An 18,616-nucleotide genomic window follows, 5' to 3' on the forward strand; every position below is an offset into this window, starting at 1 on the left:
GAAGACATCTTCAGAAATTAATGTCACAGTCAAAGGTCTCTGATGGAAAATTAAAAAACAATGTTGGCGTTTGGAGAGTCCCTGAGTAGTGTCAATAGTTAACATTCTCTGTGTTAATCTCCTGGTTGTCAAGGCAAGTGCACGGACCCGGAGGTGGGTCAGAAGGAAGAAAAGCCTAGTGACCGACTTCTGCAGTTGAACTCCCTGTGGAGCACGTGCTGGGTCATGTGGTGGCAGCGGATTTTTTGTTTTTAAGCTGTAACATATATTTAAGGAATGAGAAACTAGCAATGTCCTCTAAACTTTTTCTTGGCTACGTTGACAAATATATTTTGACTAAGAAATATTCATTACTGACAGTCAAGGAGCACTGAAAGGAATGGAATGTTTACTGAGCTACCCTGATTTGCCATCAGCCCTGCATTGAAACCCTTGTTATAGTCCTGGTTCTGACATTGATTAGGGCATTAAGTAATTCACGGTCCTTCTGGTACAGTGAATATAAAATAGGGCGCTTAAGCTCTTTGGGGCACTGGACTTTTTGGAGAAGTAAAATTATGCCTAGAAACTTAAAATCTGCAATAGAGTGGGGTTGCCCTGCAAATGCAGGGAAGCCCTAGTTCTGCCAGAAAGGATGATCCCCCGTAGGCAGCTTCCATCACCAACACAATGCTCTCAGGTGGATCCTAGGCATAGTTCAGAGTCCCAAAGAATTTGAAAAACAGTTTGAAAATTCGAATGTTCTCTGAAACCTATCCTCAGTCGCCCGGTTTAAGATTCTCTATTTACAGTATGTAGCCAACATGAAGTAGATGATGGTGCTTAGACATGACCAGTGGAGGACTGAGGATACAGTAGTATAAAATTTTCCTTGCCAAGGGAGGGGGCGCTCCTCTAGCTCTGTAAACCCAAATGTATAGGTAAGAAATTTCCCCATGATGAAACTATGGTCTCAGCGAGAAGAGAAACAAATGGGAGCTGACAGGGACTCACCTCTTCCTGGAAAAGATTCTGGCGGTTTTTCAGAGCTCGAAGTCTATTCTGCTTGTCCTCATGTTCCAAGTGTTCATCTGGTGGGTGGAAGTAGCCAATCAGATCCTGCAGACTTAGACTTACAGACTCTATAGGCAGATCTACTGTGGGAGACTTCCCTTTCTTGCTGAGGGCATCAAGGCCTCTAAAATAAATGGTGAACAATTCTCTGCATTAGTGATCCACCTGTATTTATTTGGAGTGTGGCACAGTTGTGCCTTACTCACTATATCACTGTAAAAGGAAAATGTAAACAGCAATAATAAATTTATTTATGCCAGAAATTTTGAATTATATTATGTGCAAACCATAATCAAATTTATTATTTTGAAGTTTATTTCTAGCTCATGGTAACCCCCTTTGTTATAGAATAAAACCATTCTGTAGCATTTTTTTCTCTTGTAACTTTTAGAGAACAGGTTGCCAGGCCTTTCTTTTGCAGCTCTGCTGGGTGGGTTTAAAGTATCAACCTTTAGCTCTAGCACCAACCATTTCTACCACCTAGAGACCATTAATGATGTCATATATTAATGATGTTATATAAAAGCACTTTGAAAACTTTGGGGAATTTTTCATTATCGCTTAATGCAGTTTTCCACAAAACTTTTTGAAAACCCTTTGTATTGTAAGCATTAATATAAAAAGTGATTTACCATTTACTTCTAAACCATTTACTACTTTTGTGGGATGAAATTGTTAACTGTTATATTATCCTAGGAGGATCATGGGTATCATAGTGGGTTATAAATTGTACTACTGACCAAAACATTAATAGTTCAAAATGAGCAGCTGCTCTACACAAAGATGAGGCTTTCTATTCCTGTAGAGATTTACAGTGTGAGAACCCCACAGAGAAGTTCTATTCTGTCCTATGGGATTGCTATGAGCTAGAATTGATTCCATGGCAGTGAGTTTGGTTTGGGTGGTTAGGTTATCCTAGACAGGCACAGCCATTCTGTTTGCTTCTTACTGGTTTAAAGATACATTCCAAATATGCTGGTTTAGAAAAGTTGTTTATTAACCAGAAATAGTTGGTCAAATCCTTTTTTGTTACCTGAAAGAAATACATTTAAAATCTAGACCAAGAGAAACATCATGAAGCATTTTTCAGCCTTTGAAGAAAACATTATTGGCATGTTCATTTGGCAAACATACTTGATATACTTACTGAGTGTTAAAATCCACAACTATCATTGCCTGGGAAAAACTTTAAAACACCAAATATTAAAATCTAAATTATTAAAAAATAAAATTACATAAAACAAGGCTTCTGGTTTAGAATAACTGGCTAGACAGAAGGACTATTAAAAAGAAAACCCCACAATAACACAATGTATGCTCTTTTACAGTACATATGGAACATTCCCTAGAATAGATAATATGGAGGCCACAAAATAAGCCTTTATAAATTACAAAACCCCAAGGTATTACAAATCAGTTTCCCACACCATCATGCTATATAATTAGAAACCCACAAGAAGATACAGAAACAAGAATAGACAGAAACAGAACAATACCCAGATTAAGAGGAAACCTCATCACAGCGGGGTCTGTTTTTTATTGGGAAAGACTATTCAGCTGCTGCCATACAAAATCGAGCTTAGGTCACCGCAAATCAAGTGGCATTCCTAGTAGAGTGATAAGCGAACCTTACTGGACATTCAAGTCGGGATGGGAAAGAGGGGCATTCATGGTTCAAAGAAAGCAATTACATGTCCGTTGGTAAGAAAATGGGGAGGATCAACTTCTCATTGGGAGGAAATTCTTAACAATCCTTATAGAGAATCCAAAGGAAGAATATGCCTGATTCTATCTTCCTAAATGAATATTTTTGAACTGCCTTCTATCTAGCCTTCGGTGATCCAGGCCATTTCAAAGTACACAATATTCAGGCCACATCAGAAGGATTTGATGTGGAAACTTCACTAAGTGAACTGAGTTTTACCTGAAACTCACCTGTAGCCCTGCGACTTATGGCTAAAGGTTCCTAAAGGGAAAAAAAGAAAATGACTTTCTATCCCCATTATATATAGAATTGGTGGTCATTGAACTTGGTTCAGCTCTTTGGTCCTGAGAGTGTCCAAAGAATGGTGGGGTGGGACTGCTAAAATACCTACTATATTTTAATGTCCTCTTTGCTTTATTCTGCCAGGCATTAATCTGGTAGGCATGGGTCTGCCCATGAATATTATGACAATGAATATTATTGAGTTTTGTTCTAGCACCAGTCCCCATTGTTTGTGCAAATAGTGACCAGTCGCTTAAGAGTTTAATATGTAAAAGTCAACAATTCATGTATTGTGGTTCTTAGCTGGTCTATACTAGTATAATTTTCTTTTCTCACCACTGTTTGCAATTCTAGAGCACTGGGTAAATTAATGGCACCATCAATTGAATTTTTGTAAAGCTGAGAATTTCCTCTGTTTTACTTTGTTATTTTATTTTTTAATATATTTCTATGAATATGAAATCTAGGATAGGTTCATTTATAGAACCAGTAGTAACTAGATTAATGATTTCTTGGGGCATGGCAGGGGAGGCGGGGAGGGAAGCTAATAACAACGAGTATAAAAAAGATGAAAACATTCTAAAATCGATTGTGGTGACTGTATAACTGTATAGAAATATATGATTAAACTATTTAATGACCGGTGGACTATGTTCCAATAAAACAGTTTTTTTTAAAAACTACTAGGTAATTGGAAAATTAAGGAATGAAATCTTAAAAATGTCCTTTCATCAAGTGAAAATTAAAATACAAAAATTTGAGACACAGCAAATGCAGAACTCAGCAGGCAACCTATAGCAATAAATGCACTCATCAAAATAGAGAGAGAACCAAAATCAACACCTCAAACTAACATTCTCAATAAATAAATAAGTGCAAACTAAAACTCTAGCCATCAGAAGAAAGAAATGAAGATTAGTACATAAATAAATAAATTGGGGAACTTCAAAACAACAGAAAAAAATCAGTAAGACATGATGTTGGTTTTGTGAAAAGAGCAACAAAATCAAACCAGTGACAAAATTAACAGAAGAAAAGAAGGAGAAAATATAAGTATAAGGCAAGGGAAAAAATTTCTTAAAGGGCATATCACAAGAAAACCGACTGAAGTTTTAAAAAGATAATAAATGGATACTATGAAGAACTGTTCCAACAAGTTTGAAAATCTAGAAAAAATGGACAAATTTCTAGAATGACATTATTTACCTAAATTAACACCAATGGATGTAGAAAATGTAACAGACCCATACAAAGAAGAAATTGATCTAGCCATTCAAAACTTACAACAAAGTGGCTTCACTGGGAAATTCTACCAAGTATTCAGAGAAGAGTTGACACCAATTCCAAACAAACTATTCCGTAATAAAGAAAAGGGTAGTGAACTTCTGAAATCATTTTATGAAGTGAGTACAACCTGATACTAAAATCAAGCAAAGACTTTACCAAAATAGAAAATTATAAACCCATATTATGAACATATATAAAACTTCAGAGCAAAATCCTAGCCAACAGAAGAAAACAAACCATCACATAATAATAATATCCTATGATTAAGTTGGATTCCTACCAAGAATGCAAGGATGGATCGACTTTAGGAAAACAATTAACGTAATCCAGCACATAAACAAAACAAAGGGGAAAAGATTACATGATCATGTCAATTGATGGAGAAAAGGCATTCATTAAAATCCAACATCTACAGTGTAACAACCTGCAACCCGGCCACGCCCCAGGACCAGGATCACAAGGCTGCCAGGGCCTGGGGAAGGAGCTGCCCAGCGAAAAGCATGCTGCAGCATGGACAGGAGCCTGGGAACAGAGGCCATGTCCCCTGCAGTTCCAGTCTAGGAGGGTGCTGTAATCTTGGCTCCCCCCGCACCCCCCCCCTCTCCTCACTTATGTATGGCTCGTGGGCAGCGGAAGATCCATTAGCAGAAAAATGCCAGAAAGCAAGCTGGACAAAATCTACTTTAATATATACCTGCACTGTGTGTCGGCCACAAATGCCAGACCCTAAGACCTTCAAGCAGCACGTTGAAAGCCAACATCCTAGTTCCAGAATTGGCTGATGTTCCAGCATAAAGTTATTTACAGGTGAATTCATGATACTTTGGACTCTTCTACTGTCTCAGACCTTAGTAAAAAACCTGTAGCTGCTTTTCTAGCAAACTGTTGATCAGCAAAAATAAAGGGGCTACAGAAACACTCATTTTTCATGCTGTGCCCTTTTGGGCTTCATGCAAAGACAATGCTGTGTAAATGTACAGTTGGCTCTGATTTGAATATCCAAAACTCAGTCCATCCTTGTTAAAAGCCTCATTTAATACAGTAGCACTTCGATTTTACAACATAAAAAAAAACACCAACATCTACACCTGATAAAAATACTTAATAAAATAGGCATAGAAGGTAAAGTTCAGACAAACAAAATCTATAGTTACCACATGCTGAATGGGGAGGAATCACAAGCATTCCTCTTGAGATCTCAAAATAGATATGGAGGCTTTTTATAGCCACGCCCCTTCAATATTGTGCTGGAAGTCTTAGCTAAAGTCATTATACAACCAAAAAATTTCAAAGGCATCCAAATTGGCAAACAAAAAATAAATGTCTCATATTTGCAGATGATATGGTTCTATATGGAGAATACACGAAAGACTAAACAAGAAAATTGTGGGAAATAATTAAATGAGTGGGCAGCAGCATGACAACCTACAAAAATCCACTGGATTTCTCTATAGCAAAGAAGAGACCTTTTAAAAGGAAATAATACAACTTACTATAATAGCCACATAAAAATGAGGTAAATAGGAATAAACCTAAGCAGAAACACAAGACACATATAAAGAAAACTATACATACTACTAGTACAAGAAACCCAAAGAGGCCAACACAAATGGAAGAATCTATCATGTCCATGGACAGAAACACTAAACACAGTGAAAATGCCAATCCTACCCAAAGTTAGGTATAAATATAATGCAATTACAATCAAGATTTCAATGTCATTTTTAAAAGAGACAAACTAATCACTAACTTCATATGGAAAGCAAGACACCCAAGATAAGCAAACAATTGCTTAAGAAGAAGAAAGCAGGAGGTCCCTCACTTTCTGACCTACAAGAAAGCTAAGGAAGTCAAAACAATCTGGTCCTGGTACACTGATACATTCATAAACCAATGGGACAGAATAGAGAATCCAGAGAAAAAGTCATCCACTAACAGACAACTGATCTTCAACAAAGGTCTGAAATCCATTAAATGGGTAAAAGATATTCTCTTCAACAAATGGTTGAATTGATTTGCCATTTGCAGAAAAATGAAATAAGACCCATAGCTCATTCAATATACAAAAACAAACTCAAGACAAACTAAACACCTAAATACAAACCTTAGAAAGATTATTCATGTAGAGATAGAGGGACAAACCAACAAACATAATGAAAAACACATACATGGATAAAGAAAAAATCATTGACTGGTATATTCTAACAATAAGACACACATGTGCATCAAAAGAGAAAAACAAGTGTAGAACCAGAAGGTTTCACTTGAGAATGTATAAATTATTCAGAGAAAAGCTGTCACCAATTCTACACAGATAGCCCCAGAATATAAAAAAGCACAGCAAACACCCAAACTCATTTATGAAGCAAGCATAACTCTGAACTCAAAACCAGGCAAAAAACACTGCAAGGACAGAAAACTATAGAAATATCCCTTATGAACACAGACACAAAAATTTTAAATAAATTCCTAGACAAATAAAATTTTAAAATATACTTAGAAATATAATATATAATGATCAAGGATGGTTTTTCTAATGTTGATGAGAAAAAAATCAATATAATCCACCAGATAAACAACACAAAAAATAAGAACCACATTATTATAGCAATCAATATAGAAAAGGCTCTTGACAGTATCTAACACTCATTCAGAACAAAAACATTAAACAAAACAGGAGTATAGAAGGGACATTTTTAAAGAAATAAAAGCCATATTTTTTAAAAAGGGGGGAAACAATGATGAAAAAACTGAAAGCATTATCGCTGCAACGGGGACCCAGACAACAGTGTCCCTGTCACCACTCATATTCAATTCTGTGCTAGAAGTTATATCCAGAACTGCTGACAATCAAATACAATAAAAGGAATCAAAATGGACAAAGAGGTGAAATATTTACAGATTACATAATCTTATATGTAGAAAATTCCAGAGGTTTGTCAAAAAGATTATTGGAAACAATCAAAAGATTTGGTAACATGGCAGAATATAAAATTAACCAGCAGAACTCAATTGGGTTCTTGTATAATAATAAAGAGTGCTCCATTGGAAATCAGCTGGATCCTTGTATATGAAAGATGATTATACTGAAAAGGTATTAAAATAAAAATACCATTTAAAATAACTATACAAAAGATGAAATATTTAATAATAAACCATACCAGAAAAGGAAAACTACAAAACACTCTTACAATAAACCAAAAGATATGTACATAAATGGAATTAACTTTCCATGCTCCCAGATAGCTATAGGAAGATTAATCATTGTGAATATGTGAATATGTCACTGTTAGAAAAAAATTATAAATTCAGTGCAAGTTTGATCCAAATCCCACCACAATTGTTCAAAGAAGTAGAAAAACCAAACACCAAATTTATATGGAAAGGAAAGAAACCCAAGATAAATAAAATACCATCCCTACTCCCCAAAAAGTAGGAGGTCTCTCCTCCCAGATTTTAAAAATCTATTATACACCCAGCAAAATCAAGCAGCCTGGTACTAGTACAATGTTAGATATGAAGACCAATGGATTATAATTGAGAAGCCAGAAATACGACCAAGAACCTATAGACACCTAATTTTTGATGAAGGACTAAAACACATTAAGTGGGGAAGATATAATCTTTTCCATAAATAGTATAAGAAAAACTGGAACTTCACCTGAAAAAAGAAACAGAAAGCATACCTCAAACCGTGTACAAAAACAAACTCAAGATGGATCAAAGACCTAAATATAAACCACACAATTATAAAGAAAGGACATCAACAAAAATATAGGGACAAACTTAAGGGTTGTGATACAAGACACAGACTATCAAACATAATGGAAAATATCTACCATATAGGAGACAAAATATAGAACCCAGAATCTTCTAAGGTAGGACATGCATGCTCATCAAAAGGGAAGCTACAATTCTGGGAACAGGAGACTTGGTTGCCTAGTGGTTACATATTTAGCTGTAATCCACAAGGTGTGCAGTTGAAAACTACCAGCCAGTCCATGAGAGAAAGATGGGGCTTTCTACTCCCATGAAGACTTACAGTCTCAGAAACTCACAGGGGCAACTCTACTCTGTCGTATAAAGAAGCTATACCTCAGATAAAGGGTTAATCTCCAAAATCTAGAAATAAATAAAAATCTTAACAAGGAAAACATGAAAAACCCAATAAAATAATACACAAAAGAGATGGCTAGGTACTTTACCGAAGACTGGTCAATAACTCTATGAGCAATTAGAAAAATTGCTATTGACTGGTCAATAACTATATGAGCAACTAGAAAAATACAAATTAAAACAACAAAGCGATAACACATCACACCAACTCTTAGAAAAATTCAAAAAAACAGAAACTCATAAATGCTGGAGATGATGCGAAGATATTACAATACGTCTACATTGGTTGTGAGATTGTGGAATTGTACGGCCGCTGTGGAAATCATTATGGCACTTCCTTAAACAAATGCAAATACAAATACCTTATGACTCAGCAATCTCTCTACTGGGTACATACCGTACAGAAATTAAGAATACGATGTAAAAGATACACGCACACCTATATTTATTGCAGTTATTTCCATAATAGCAAAAACAAGGAAACAGTTTAAAAACTTGGATTATAGAGGAATAGATAAATAAACTCTGATGCATTCATACAATGAAATATTATATACCAACAAAAATAATGACAACTCTTTGAAACACTGAAAGAAATGGGAAAACTATGGAAGCAAAACTAAGTTTTAATACAATCTTGCAAAGACAAATATTTAATGACACCATTATTATAAGGAAAAACAATGAAAAAGAAGCATTGTTTTTACACCAAAAGATAAGAATTGGAAAACTATGAGGAGGCCAGCAATCGAAGAAGAATAAAGTACAAGGGAGGGATAGGAAGTTATAGCAGGAGGGAGGAAATGTGGAAGGAGGGAAACACAAAGATCACCATATGCATTGGGGGATTTAAGAGGTATGTTTCCTCCCCCTCCCCCAAGTGGGCAAAATATTCCATGATGAAGGAAGATGGAAAGATTACTCAAATTCACTGCACCAAAAAGAACTAGTTGACTTCCCACTGATTTCAGGGGTAGCATCTGAGCAAGAAACAGCGCGGTGGTACAGAAGGTAGACGCGAAAGCCACAGTAAAAGCAGCAGCCCAGAAGAAGGTTCCAGGAAACAAGCTGATGAAGCACTGGAAGCACTCACCTATGGGGGAAATTTGGAAGACAGCTACTTGGCCAATTGACTGGAGAAATCAATATTCATACCTATTCCAAAGATAGGTTTACCACCAGAATGCCCAAAGTGAAGAACAATCAGTGATCTAACATGCCAGTGAATTTTGCTCAAGCTCTTTCAACAATGGTTGCAGGAGTACTTTGATGGGCATCTGCCAGAAGATCAGGTCAGATTAAGAAGAGAACATGCAACAAACAGTATCACTGCAGATGTCAGCTGGATCTTGACTGAAAACAAAGAATACCAGAGAGATGTTTACTTGATTTTCAGTGACTATCCAAAGGCATTCGACTATTGTAACATAAAAATATGGATAACCTTAAAAAGAATGGAAATTCCAGAACACATCATGTTGCTAACGTGGAATGTCTACATGGATTAAAAGACCACCGCAAGAACAGAACAAAAAAGACTACATGGCTTAAAATCAGGAAAGATGATGCAGACAGTTGTATCCTCTCACTATACTTATTCAATCTGTATGCTGAGCAAATCATCAGAGAATCTGGATTATTTGAAGAAGAATGTGGCATCAGGATTGCAGGAAAGTTTATCAAGAAGCGCTTGCTGATGAAGATCAAGGATTGTAGCCTTCTGTATGGATTACAACCCAACAAACGGAAGACCAAAATTCTCACAAGTTACCAATGGGTAGCATCATGATAAATGGAGAGAAGATTGAAGTTGTCAAGGATTTTGTCTTATTTGGATCCACAATCAATGCTCATGGAAGCAGCCACCGGAAAATCGAAAGATGGGTTGCATTAAGTAAATCTGATACACAAGACCTCTTCAGAGCCTTGAAAAGAGAGGACATTACATGAGTTCTAAAGTGTGCCTGACTCGACCCATGGTATTTTCATTTGCCTCATATGCACGTGAAAGTTCAACACTGAATAAAAAAAACTGAAGAAGAAGGGATGCATTTGAATTGTCCTGGGGAAAGATTTTGAAAGCATCATGGACAGCTTGAAGGGCAAACTGATCTGTCTTTGATGAAGTATGGGCAAAGTGCTTCTGAAGAGGAAAGGATGGTGAGACTTTGTCTTACATACTTTGGGCATGTTATCAGGAAAAACCTATCTCTGAAGAAATTGGGTTTGGAAAATTCGGACATCATGTTTGGTAAAGTAAAAGGACAGTGAAGAAGAAGGCCTTCAAGGAAATGGATTGACATGTTGGCTCCAAAAATTGGCTCACGAATAGGAACAATTGTGAGGAGGGAGCAGGCCCAGGCAGTGTTTCATCCTGCTGTGCATAAGGGTGCTATGGGTCAGAACAGACTGGATGACACGAAAAAATAACAGCAGCAAGATTTTATTACTGATTTCTTTTGTTGAGATGGGATATGTAACTATGTACAATATTGTTACTTAAAATTCAAAATACTTTAAAAAATAGCTCCAATTGTTTTATCCATCATACCTACACATTAGTCTGAGAGTCTAAAATAAAAAGAGGCAAGGTAAAATGAAGTGTACTTGGAGTGTTTCGTGACAAACAAGTTCATTGAAAACACATGAAAAAAATATAATCATGAAGAGAGCTCTGAAAAAACATCAAGAAAACAGTACCATTTATAACAGCTACTCAGGAGAAGTAAGACTGAGGAATAAATCAACCCAAAGTGATAAAAGACCTATCCAAATACAGTATAGTGTGAGAATGGTACACTATTGCACAGTATTTCATTTTGCTGTACGCAAGGCTGCTATAAGTCAGAACCAAATTGATAGGCCTGAATAACAGCAATGTTAAATTCTTAAACAATTGATAAAATTGAAAATTAATCTTCCAAATCACATACACACTATATATATACATATATATCTCTTTTTTCCTTGTATACATCTATGTGCATATATTTATGGGTTTAGTATTAAGATAGCAGATGGACATTGGGCCTCCAGCTCTCAATGCAAGAATACTTTGTTCTCTTGAACTTGCAGTCCATCATGCTCACCTTCCAGACACGATGGCTGAAGACAAAGAAGGTGCAAATGCAAATGTGGTGAAGAAAGCTGATGGTGCCGAGCTATCAAAAGACAGAGCATCTGGAGTCTTAAAGACTTGAAGGTAAATAAGTGGTCACCTAGCTCAGAAGCAACAAAACCCACATGGAAAAAGCACACCATCCTGTGTGATCATCAGGTGGCAAAGGGATCAGTTATCAGGCATCAAAGAACAAAAATATCACGTCATTGTGTGCTCACCTCCCTGATAAAATCGCTGATGACAAATGGGTACATAAGCAAATGTGGTGAAGAATGCTGATGCTGGCCGGCTATCAAAAGATATAGCATCTGGGGTCTTAAAGGCTTGAAGGTAAACAAGCGACCATCTAACTCAGAAGCAACAAAGCCCACATGGAAGGAGCACACCAGCCTGTGTGATCACAAGGTGTTAAAGGGATCAGGTATCAGGTCAGGCATCAAAGAACAAAAAATCGTATCATTGTGAATGAGGAGGAGTGCGGAGTGGGGAACCAAAGCCCATCTGTAGGAAACTGGACATCCTCTTATGGAAGGGTCGCTAGGAAGAGACAAGCCAGTCAGGGTGCAGTGTAGCAATGATGAAACATATAACTTTCCCCTCATTGCTTAATGCTTCCTCCCACCCACCTCTACCCCCTACTATAATGATCTCAATTCTACCTTACAAATCTGGCTAGACCAGAGGATGTACACTGGTACAGATAGGAACTGGAAACACAGGGAATCCAGGACAGAAGATCCCTTCAGGACCAGTGGTGAGAGTGGCAATACTGGGAGGGTAAAGAGACGGTGGGGTAGAAAGGAGTAACCGATTACAAGGATCTACATATAACCTTCTCCCTTGGGGATGGACAACAGAAAAGTGGATGAAGGGAGAAGTTAGACAGTGTAAGATATGACAAAATAATTATTTATAAATTATCAAGGCTTCATGAGGGTGGGGGAAGCGGGGAGGCAGGGGGAAAAATGAGGAGTTGGCAGGGGAAAAAATGAGGAGTTGATGCCAAGGGCTGAGAATGATGAGGGCAATGAATGTACAAATGTGCTTTACACAATTGATGTATGTATGGATTGTGATAAGAGTTGTATGAGCCCCCCAAAAATTAATAAATAAATAAATAAAGAAGTGAAGATGGCAAGACTCATCTCTTGAACTTTAGAGATGTTATCAGGAAATTTCTCTCTGGAAAAATTTCTTTTCTTGGAAAAGGAGATAGGCAAGGAAGAGGGGAAGACTGTGGCAAAGATTAATTGATAGATATAGCAGCTGCCAACTGGCTCAAACACAACAATTGTGAGAGTGTTCAGTTGTAGGAAGTGCTTCATTTTATTGTACAAAGTGTCACTATGAGTCAGAAATGACTTGTGTCACTTCACAATAACAACAGTGCTATACCATTACTCAACTAATATATGAATGGAGTGCTATGTTCATGACATGTTCATCTTCAGAACAAATAATCAGTTGTCTTTTTGTAAGGTCGCAAGTTAGATATTACTTATCATATGAAATATCTGAAATGGCACAAAAAACACATTTTAATATGAAGTTTTCCCAGACATATTTGAACAATTCTGTACTGAAAGATATATAAAGGAAATTGGTATTATTAAAGGCCTTTGAGCAATATCCTTAATTGTTATTATAGACTGTAGTAAGTAAGAATGGCTGGAAAGAATAAGATAGAAAATATTAAGTGTTATAATTTTTAAATGTTATAATTTCCAGTAATATTTGAAACTACTGATTTTATACAGGATTAAAATTTAACAAGGCTTATATAATTTATAAGTGATGGGTACTATCTGAAAAAGTGAGACAATAAACAAAAGTAACACTTAAAATAATACATTCAATAAATTTAATTTAAAATTCTGTGCTCATTCTGCCTTTAAACCTGACTTTATCTGATGCAGCTCAGGATTTAATGGCTTAGATGTAGAAAATTAGAGCAACACTAAGGATGTGATGAAGCCAAATGCCAAACATTCCTTAATTACATACATATGTGCACATGTGTGAACATAGACATATACAGTCAGATGACCTACAAAAGAAGCAGGAAAAAGATGAGTATTTATATAATCTTGGATAGGTGCCATCTTGCTATACTGTAACTGCACCATTTGATTTGATAAATTTTTTAAATAAAAACTTTAAAATTATTTCCAACCAACAAATTGGCTAAACAATTAGAATTCACAATATGTTGACTAATAGCTTAGTAGAAGTATGGAAACCATAGCAAAAGTTTCTAATACCTTAATAGAAGTATGGTAGAATAATATGGTAAATCCCCCAAATAATAAAGAAATAAATAGTCAACAAATATATTTTCAAAGAGGGACATATGAAAAGTGAAAATACAATTATATATATATATATATATATATGGGTTTCCTCCCCCTCTCTGAAAATGGTAAAGCTTAAAGATAGATGAAATCCTTCTCAGATCAAAATGTAAATTGGTAAATTACCAGGGAGCAATTTGATCAAAAGTTTGGATTGTAATGGAGGTATACAAATGTTTTAACTGTGTACAAAAGTCATTTCATTTTTTAATATATGTCCAAACACACCAAGATCTAGGCTTCATGGCTCTCATTGCAAAATGAATTAAATACAACTAGCAACAGGACGGATATGCTATATATGACACATATGTGTGTGTTTGTGTGTGTAATTATTCATCTTCGCTTTTCCAGTTACACATAGAATTTCTAAAAGCATGTTGTATTTTTTATGTTTGCTATAAAAATAAAGATACAAAACCATGTAACATTTCCTGATAGGTTCTGTAAACCTATCAAATGAAATGTATCAAGTTACATTTATTTCAATAATTATTTTAATTACTATTCTAAATTGTCTATTTTTAAATCCAAATAACAAATGAAAATATCAAATAAAGACCACAGTCACAGAAAACAAACCTTATAAATCTATTGAAAAGGAAGACTGTGCTACGAATTACTCGTGCTGTACGAGATTCTTCATGCTGAGACCTCGATAAATTTAAGCCGTCATCCATGTGGCCTTCATGGTGCATGATAGCCTGTAAGAAAGCACACAATACCATTGTTTGCACTTAATAACAGAACTTCAACATATATAAAGAGTGATAGAATTGTACGAAAAATGGAAAAATTCATAGGTATATTCACATATTCAACAGCCTCGCAAGAATAAATAGAACAAGTAGAAAATAAATAAGAATATGAAAAAGTTGAAAAACCTCATCAACAAAACAGACGTGTTCCTTTGTGAGATAAGAAAATCTATACTTAAAATATTAAGAATCATAAGAATACATAGAATCCAAAGATATGTCAAAAGAGAATGAAAAGTTGTTATATGTTGCTAAAGTTATATGCAGAGCTTCTTCTAAAAAATTGTCACCCAATGTATCCATCCCATTACAGTTTTGATTATTGAGTTAACAAAATTATTGAGCTGAGTAAAGCAAACAGCAGTGCTTTCCTTCATCTACACGCAGCGATTGAGCCACAGCCCAAGTACATCTCTGAACTACATTGCAAAGGAAATATTACATCACCACTATGAGTGACAGTAGTTCTGAGTCAATCAGAGCAATTAATCAATAAGAACAAAACCAATGCTTTTAAAACTTTGAATCATTGAAATTACATATTCATTTTATTGCTAGTTTTCTAATACTTTGAAATTTTTGGACATTCTATTAAAGTAAAACATTTGGACAGATAAGAGGCAAAATTTACCAAATGAATAACCAGGTAACACTCACATCAAACAGAACATTCCACCATCTTCACATAGCCCCTAGCTGTTGTCCCTTCCTGCTGCTGTTCTCCACATGGTTTTTAATACTTTGATTGGGGGCTCTCACATCTCTTATCACAATCCATACATTCATAAAGTATGTCAAGCACCTTTGACTTTTATAGTACAGATTGACCGTGTCGGTTCTGCCCAACATGTAAATGGGACAGGCAACATGAAGTTTTGTATCTGGCTTTCTTCAGTCCATATCCATAGATAGACAGATTTTGAACAGTTTTATTGACATATAATTTAGATGCCATACTATTTCATGGTTTAACTATATTTTAACCTATTTAAAAGTTGTTTCAGTTTTAAATTTTTAAAAAGGGAAAGGGAAATTCATATGTATCAAGCCCCTGGTGAATTCCCCACTGACCATAGACCAAGGAAGTGAATTCCTTACTAGCATTCAGAGTGCATTGGAAAGTAGATTATCACAGATACAGTAAGGTTAAAATTTAACACCTTATCCTTTCATCTCCCTTTGACCGATTTAAATTTTGTTTTAGCTTTAATCTTTTCTGCTTAATATTCTATTAAGGGTTTTTCCTCTCTTTTATGTTTTCATTGTTGTTAGTTCTTTTGTTTTGTTTTTTTGGCATGTTTTTTTTTTTTCTGTATAAGAAATCCAGGATAGGTAAAGCTATAGAGACATGGTTTCTTGGGGGGTATAAAAGGAGAGTTGTGAGAAAATAGAGAGCTAATAAGTATAATAAAGAAGAAAATGTTCTACAATAATTGTGGTAATAATTGTACAACCTTATACAAATCAAACTATTAAATTGAATGATATGTGGATCGTGTGCTAATAAAACTTTAAAAATTTAAAGCAGTATCAGAGCATTAAATACCTTTAATATTAAAATATTACTAAAATAAAGAAACTAAATATTCATTTTAGTGCTTTATACAAAGAATGACAAAATAATTGTAATAAAGTGAGATTGGGTAATATTTAATGAACTAGGAATCAAAGGGAATATGAGAAAATGATGAAACCAAAACCCTCACTGGCATTAAGGCAAAGTCTCTCTCTCTCTATGTCTGCCATGGAGTCACAACTGACTCATAGGGATTCTACAGGAGGGTGTAGAACAGCCCTGGTGAGCTTTGAGACTAGAACCCTTTCTGAGAAGAGAAAGTCCCATCTTTGTCCCAAAGTGGCAGTTTCAAGCTACTGACCCTCGAGGTGCACAGCCCAACCTGGAAGCACTACACTACCAGAGCGCCTAGAAAAGGATAATCAAACCTAAAATTGGGTACTTTGGGAAGATAAATCTCTCAAAACCAAGAGGAAAGAAAATTAGAAATCAAAACATAATAGGGAATAAGGTAGAAAAAAAGATTAAAATTAATATTAATCAGTACTACCAGCAATACGAAGTGAGGAAAGGACAAAAAGATAGCTGAAAGGAAATGATGACTTTTTAGTAAATTAAAAATAAGTAGGAGGACTATGAAAGTAGAAAATTGAATGATTCCTTTAGTGCAGATTGGAAAAGTAAATCCAAGATTTGAAAGGCCTTAGGGATAGATTCTATCCACACTTGAACTCTAATAAACTAGAAGGATTCTATGATTTTGTAGCAATACTTTCTGAATTACCATTGTAGTAACTCTAAATAAAATATTACTTAATCAAGCGCAGTAGGATTTCATAAAACAATACACAGTGGGCAAATTCATGTAAAAATTCCATGAATATAAGGATCATTCACACTGAATGGAATATATACACTAAGTGGAATAAAGGCAGATTCAGTGATATTATTTTAAGTTTCAAATATGAAAATACCTAATAGTATGCAGAAATAAAAATAATTTCACCTGCTTTCTGAATAAGCAGCCAGTGAAACTCCATACATCTCAAGGCTCCGATCCAATTGTGCATGGTATCACCATAAGAATAATGTAAAGACATAAGCTAACTAGGAGGTATATAAAAACTGGAAGGTACACAGTGGAAAACTTTTAGTATTTCATGGCCATACTTAAATCTCCAAAAAAAAGTTTTAATGTAATGTAAGTAGCTTTAAAAGTAGTGACATATTTACAGTAGAGATCGAAATCCTCAGGCGATGCTTCTTCCTTCCGTGTGCACTTTGTTGCTTCTGAGCTAGATGGCCACTTGTTTATCTTCAAGCCTTTAAGGCCCTAGATGCTATATCTTTTGATAGCCGGGCACCATCAGCTTTCACCAACCACATTTGCTTATGTACCAGTCAGGGTGCAGTATAGCACCGATGAAACACACAACTTTCTTCTAGTTCCTTAATGCTTCCTTCCCCCCTCTATCATGACCTCAATTCTACCTTACAAATAGGGTTAGACCAGAACATGCATACTGCTACAGATAAGAGCCAACAACATGCATACTGCTACAGATAAGAGCCTGCAGCACAGAGAATCCTGGATAGATAAACTCCTCGGGACTAACAATGAGAATAGAGATACCAGGAGGATGAGGGAAAGGTGGGGGGAGAGAGGGAGATTCAATAACAAGGATCAACATATAACCCCTCCCAGGGGACAAACAACACAAAAGTGGGTAAAGGGCAACAGAAAATAATTTAAGATGTGAAAATAAAAATTTATAACTTATCAAGGGTTCACGAAGGAGGGAGGATGGGGGAGGGAGAGGGCAAAGGAGGAGTTGATATAAAGTAGAAAGAAAATACTTTGAAAATGATGATGGTAGCATATGTACAAATGTGCTTGACAGAATCGATGATTGTATGAATTGTGATAAGAAACGTAAGCGCCCAATGAAAGTATTTAATTAAAAAAGAAAACCATATGAAAAAGTACAACTCTGTAAAAGTATGAGGGGTTTCGAGTTTTATTTAAATTAACTCTCTAATGGTCTAAAGAGTCTAATTAATTCACTACCCCAAACAAGACTGGAAGCGTCTAGACCTTTCTTGCCGAACTACTCTAGTAAGACACTCTATATGCCTGTCATGGGTCCCTGTAGAACGGCACTAGGCTTGTGACTGCCACTCAAAGGGTTAGAGCCGGCAGTGACCACATGAGGAAAAATGTAAGAATCTGTTTCAGTTAAAAACATCGCTCTTTGAAATAATAACAGCCAAATGATGGATTTCTCTTCCATTCACCATTTACAGCCTTGCAAACCCAATGGAGCAGTCCTTCTCTGTCCTCCAGTAGCACTATGAGCTGGAATTGACTTCAAATCTTTGGTTTTGATTCTGATTCAGGTGATGTCTGTTTCATGTGAGAAATATAAG

The 18,616-nt window shown here is 35.8% G+C and overlaps 1 protein-coding gene across 1 annotated transcript in view; it reads right to left on the bottom strand.

Annotated features, from left to right (window-relative positions):
• The window catches only part of RYR2 (ryanodine receptor 2), an 819,632-nt gene that overhangs the window by 424,503 nt on the left and 376,513 nt on the right, over positions 1–18,616 (bottom strand). The window contains exons 14-15 of the mRNA XM_075556394.1: positions 14,498–14,619; positions 994–1,177 (exon numbers count right to left, since the gene is read on the bottom strand). Of these exons, the coding sequence (XP_075412509.1) occupies positions 994–1,177; positions 14,498–14,619 (306 nt within the window). The remainder of the gene's footprint in view (positions 1–993; positions 1,178–14,497; positions 14,620–18,616) is intronic.

The sequence above is a fragment of the Tenrec ecaudatus genome, chromosome 8 (genome assembly GCF_050624435.1).
Source record: "Tenrec ecaudatus isolate mTenEca1 chromosome 8, mTenEca1.hap1, whole genome shotgun sequence".
NCBI lineage: Eukaryota > Metazoa > Chordata > Mammalia > Afrosoricida > Tenrecidae > Tenrec > Tenrec ecaudatus.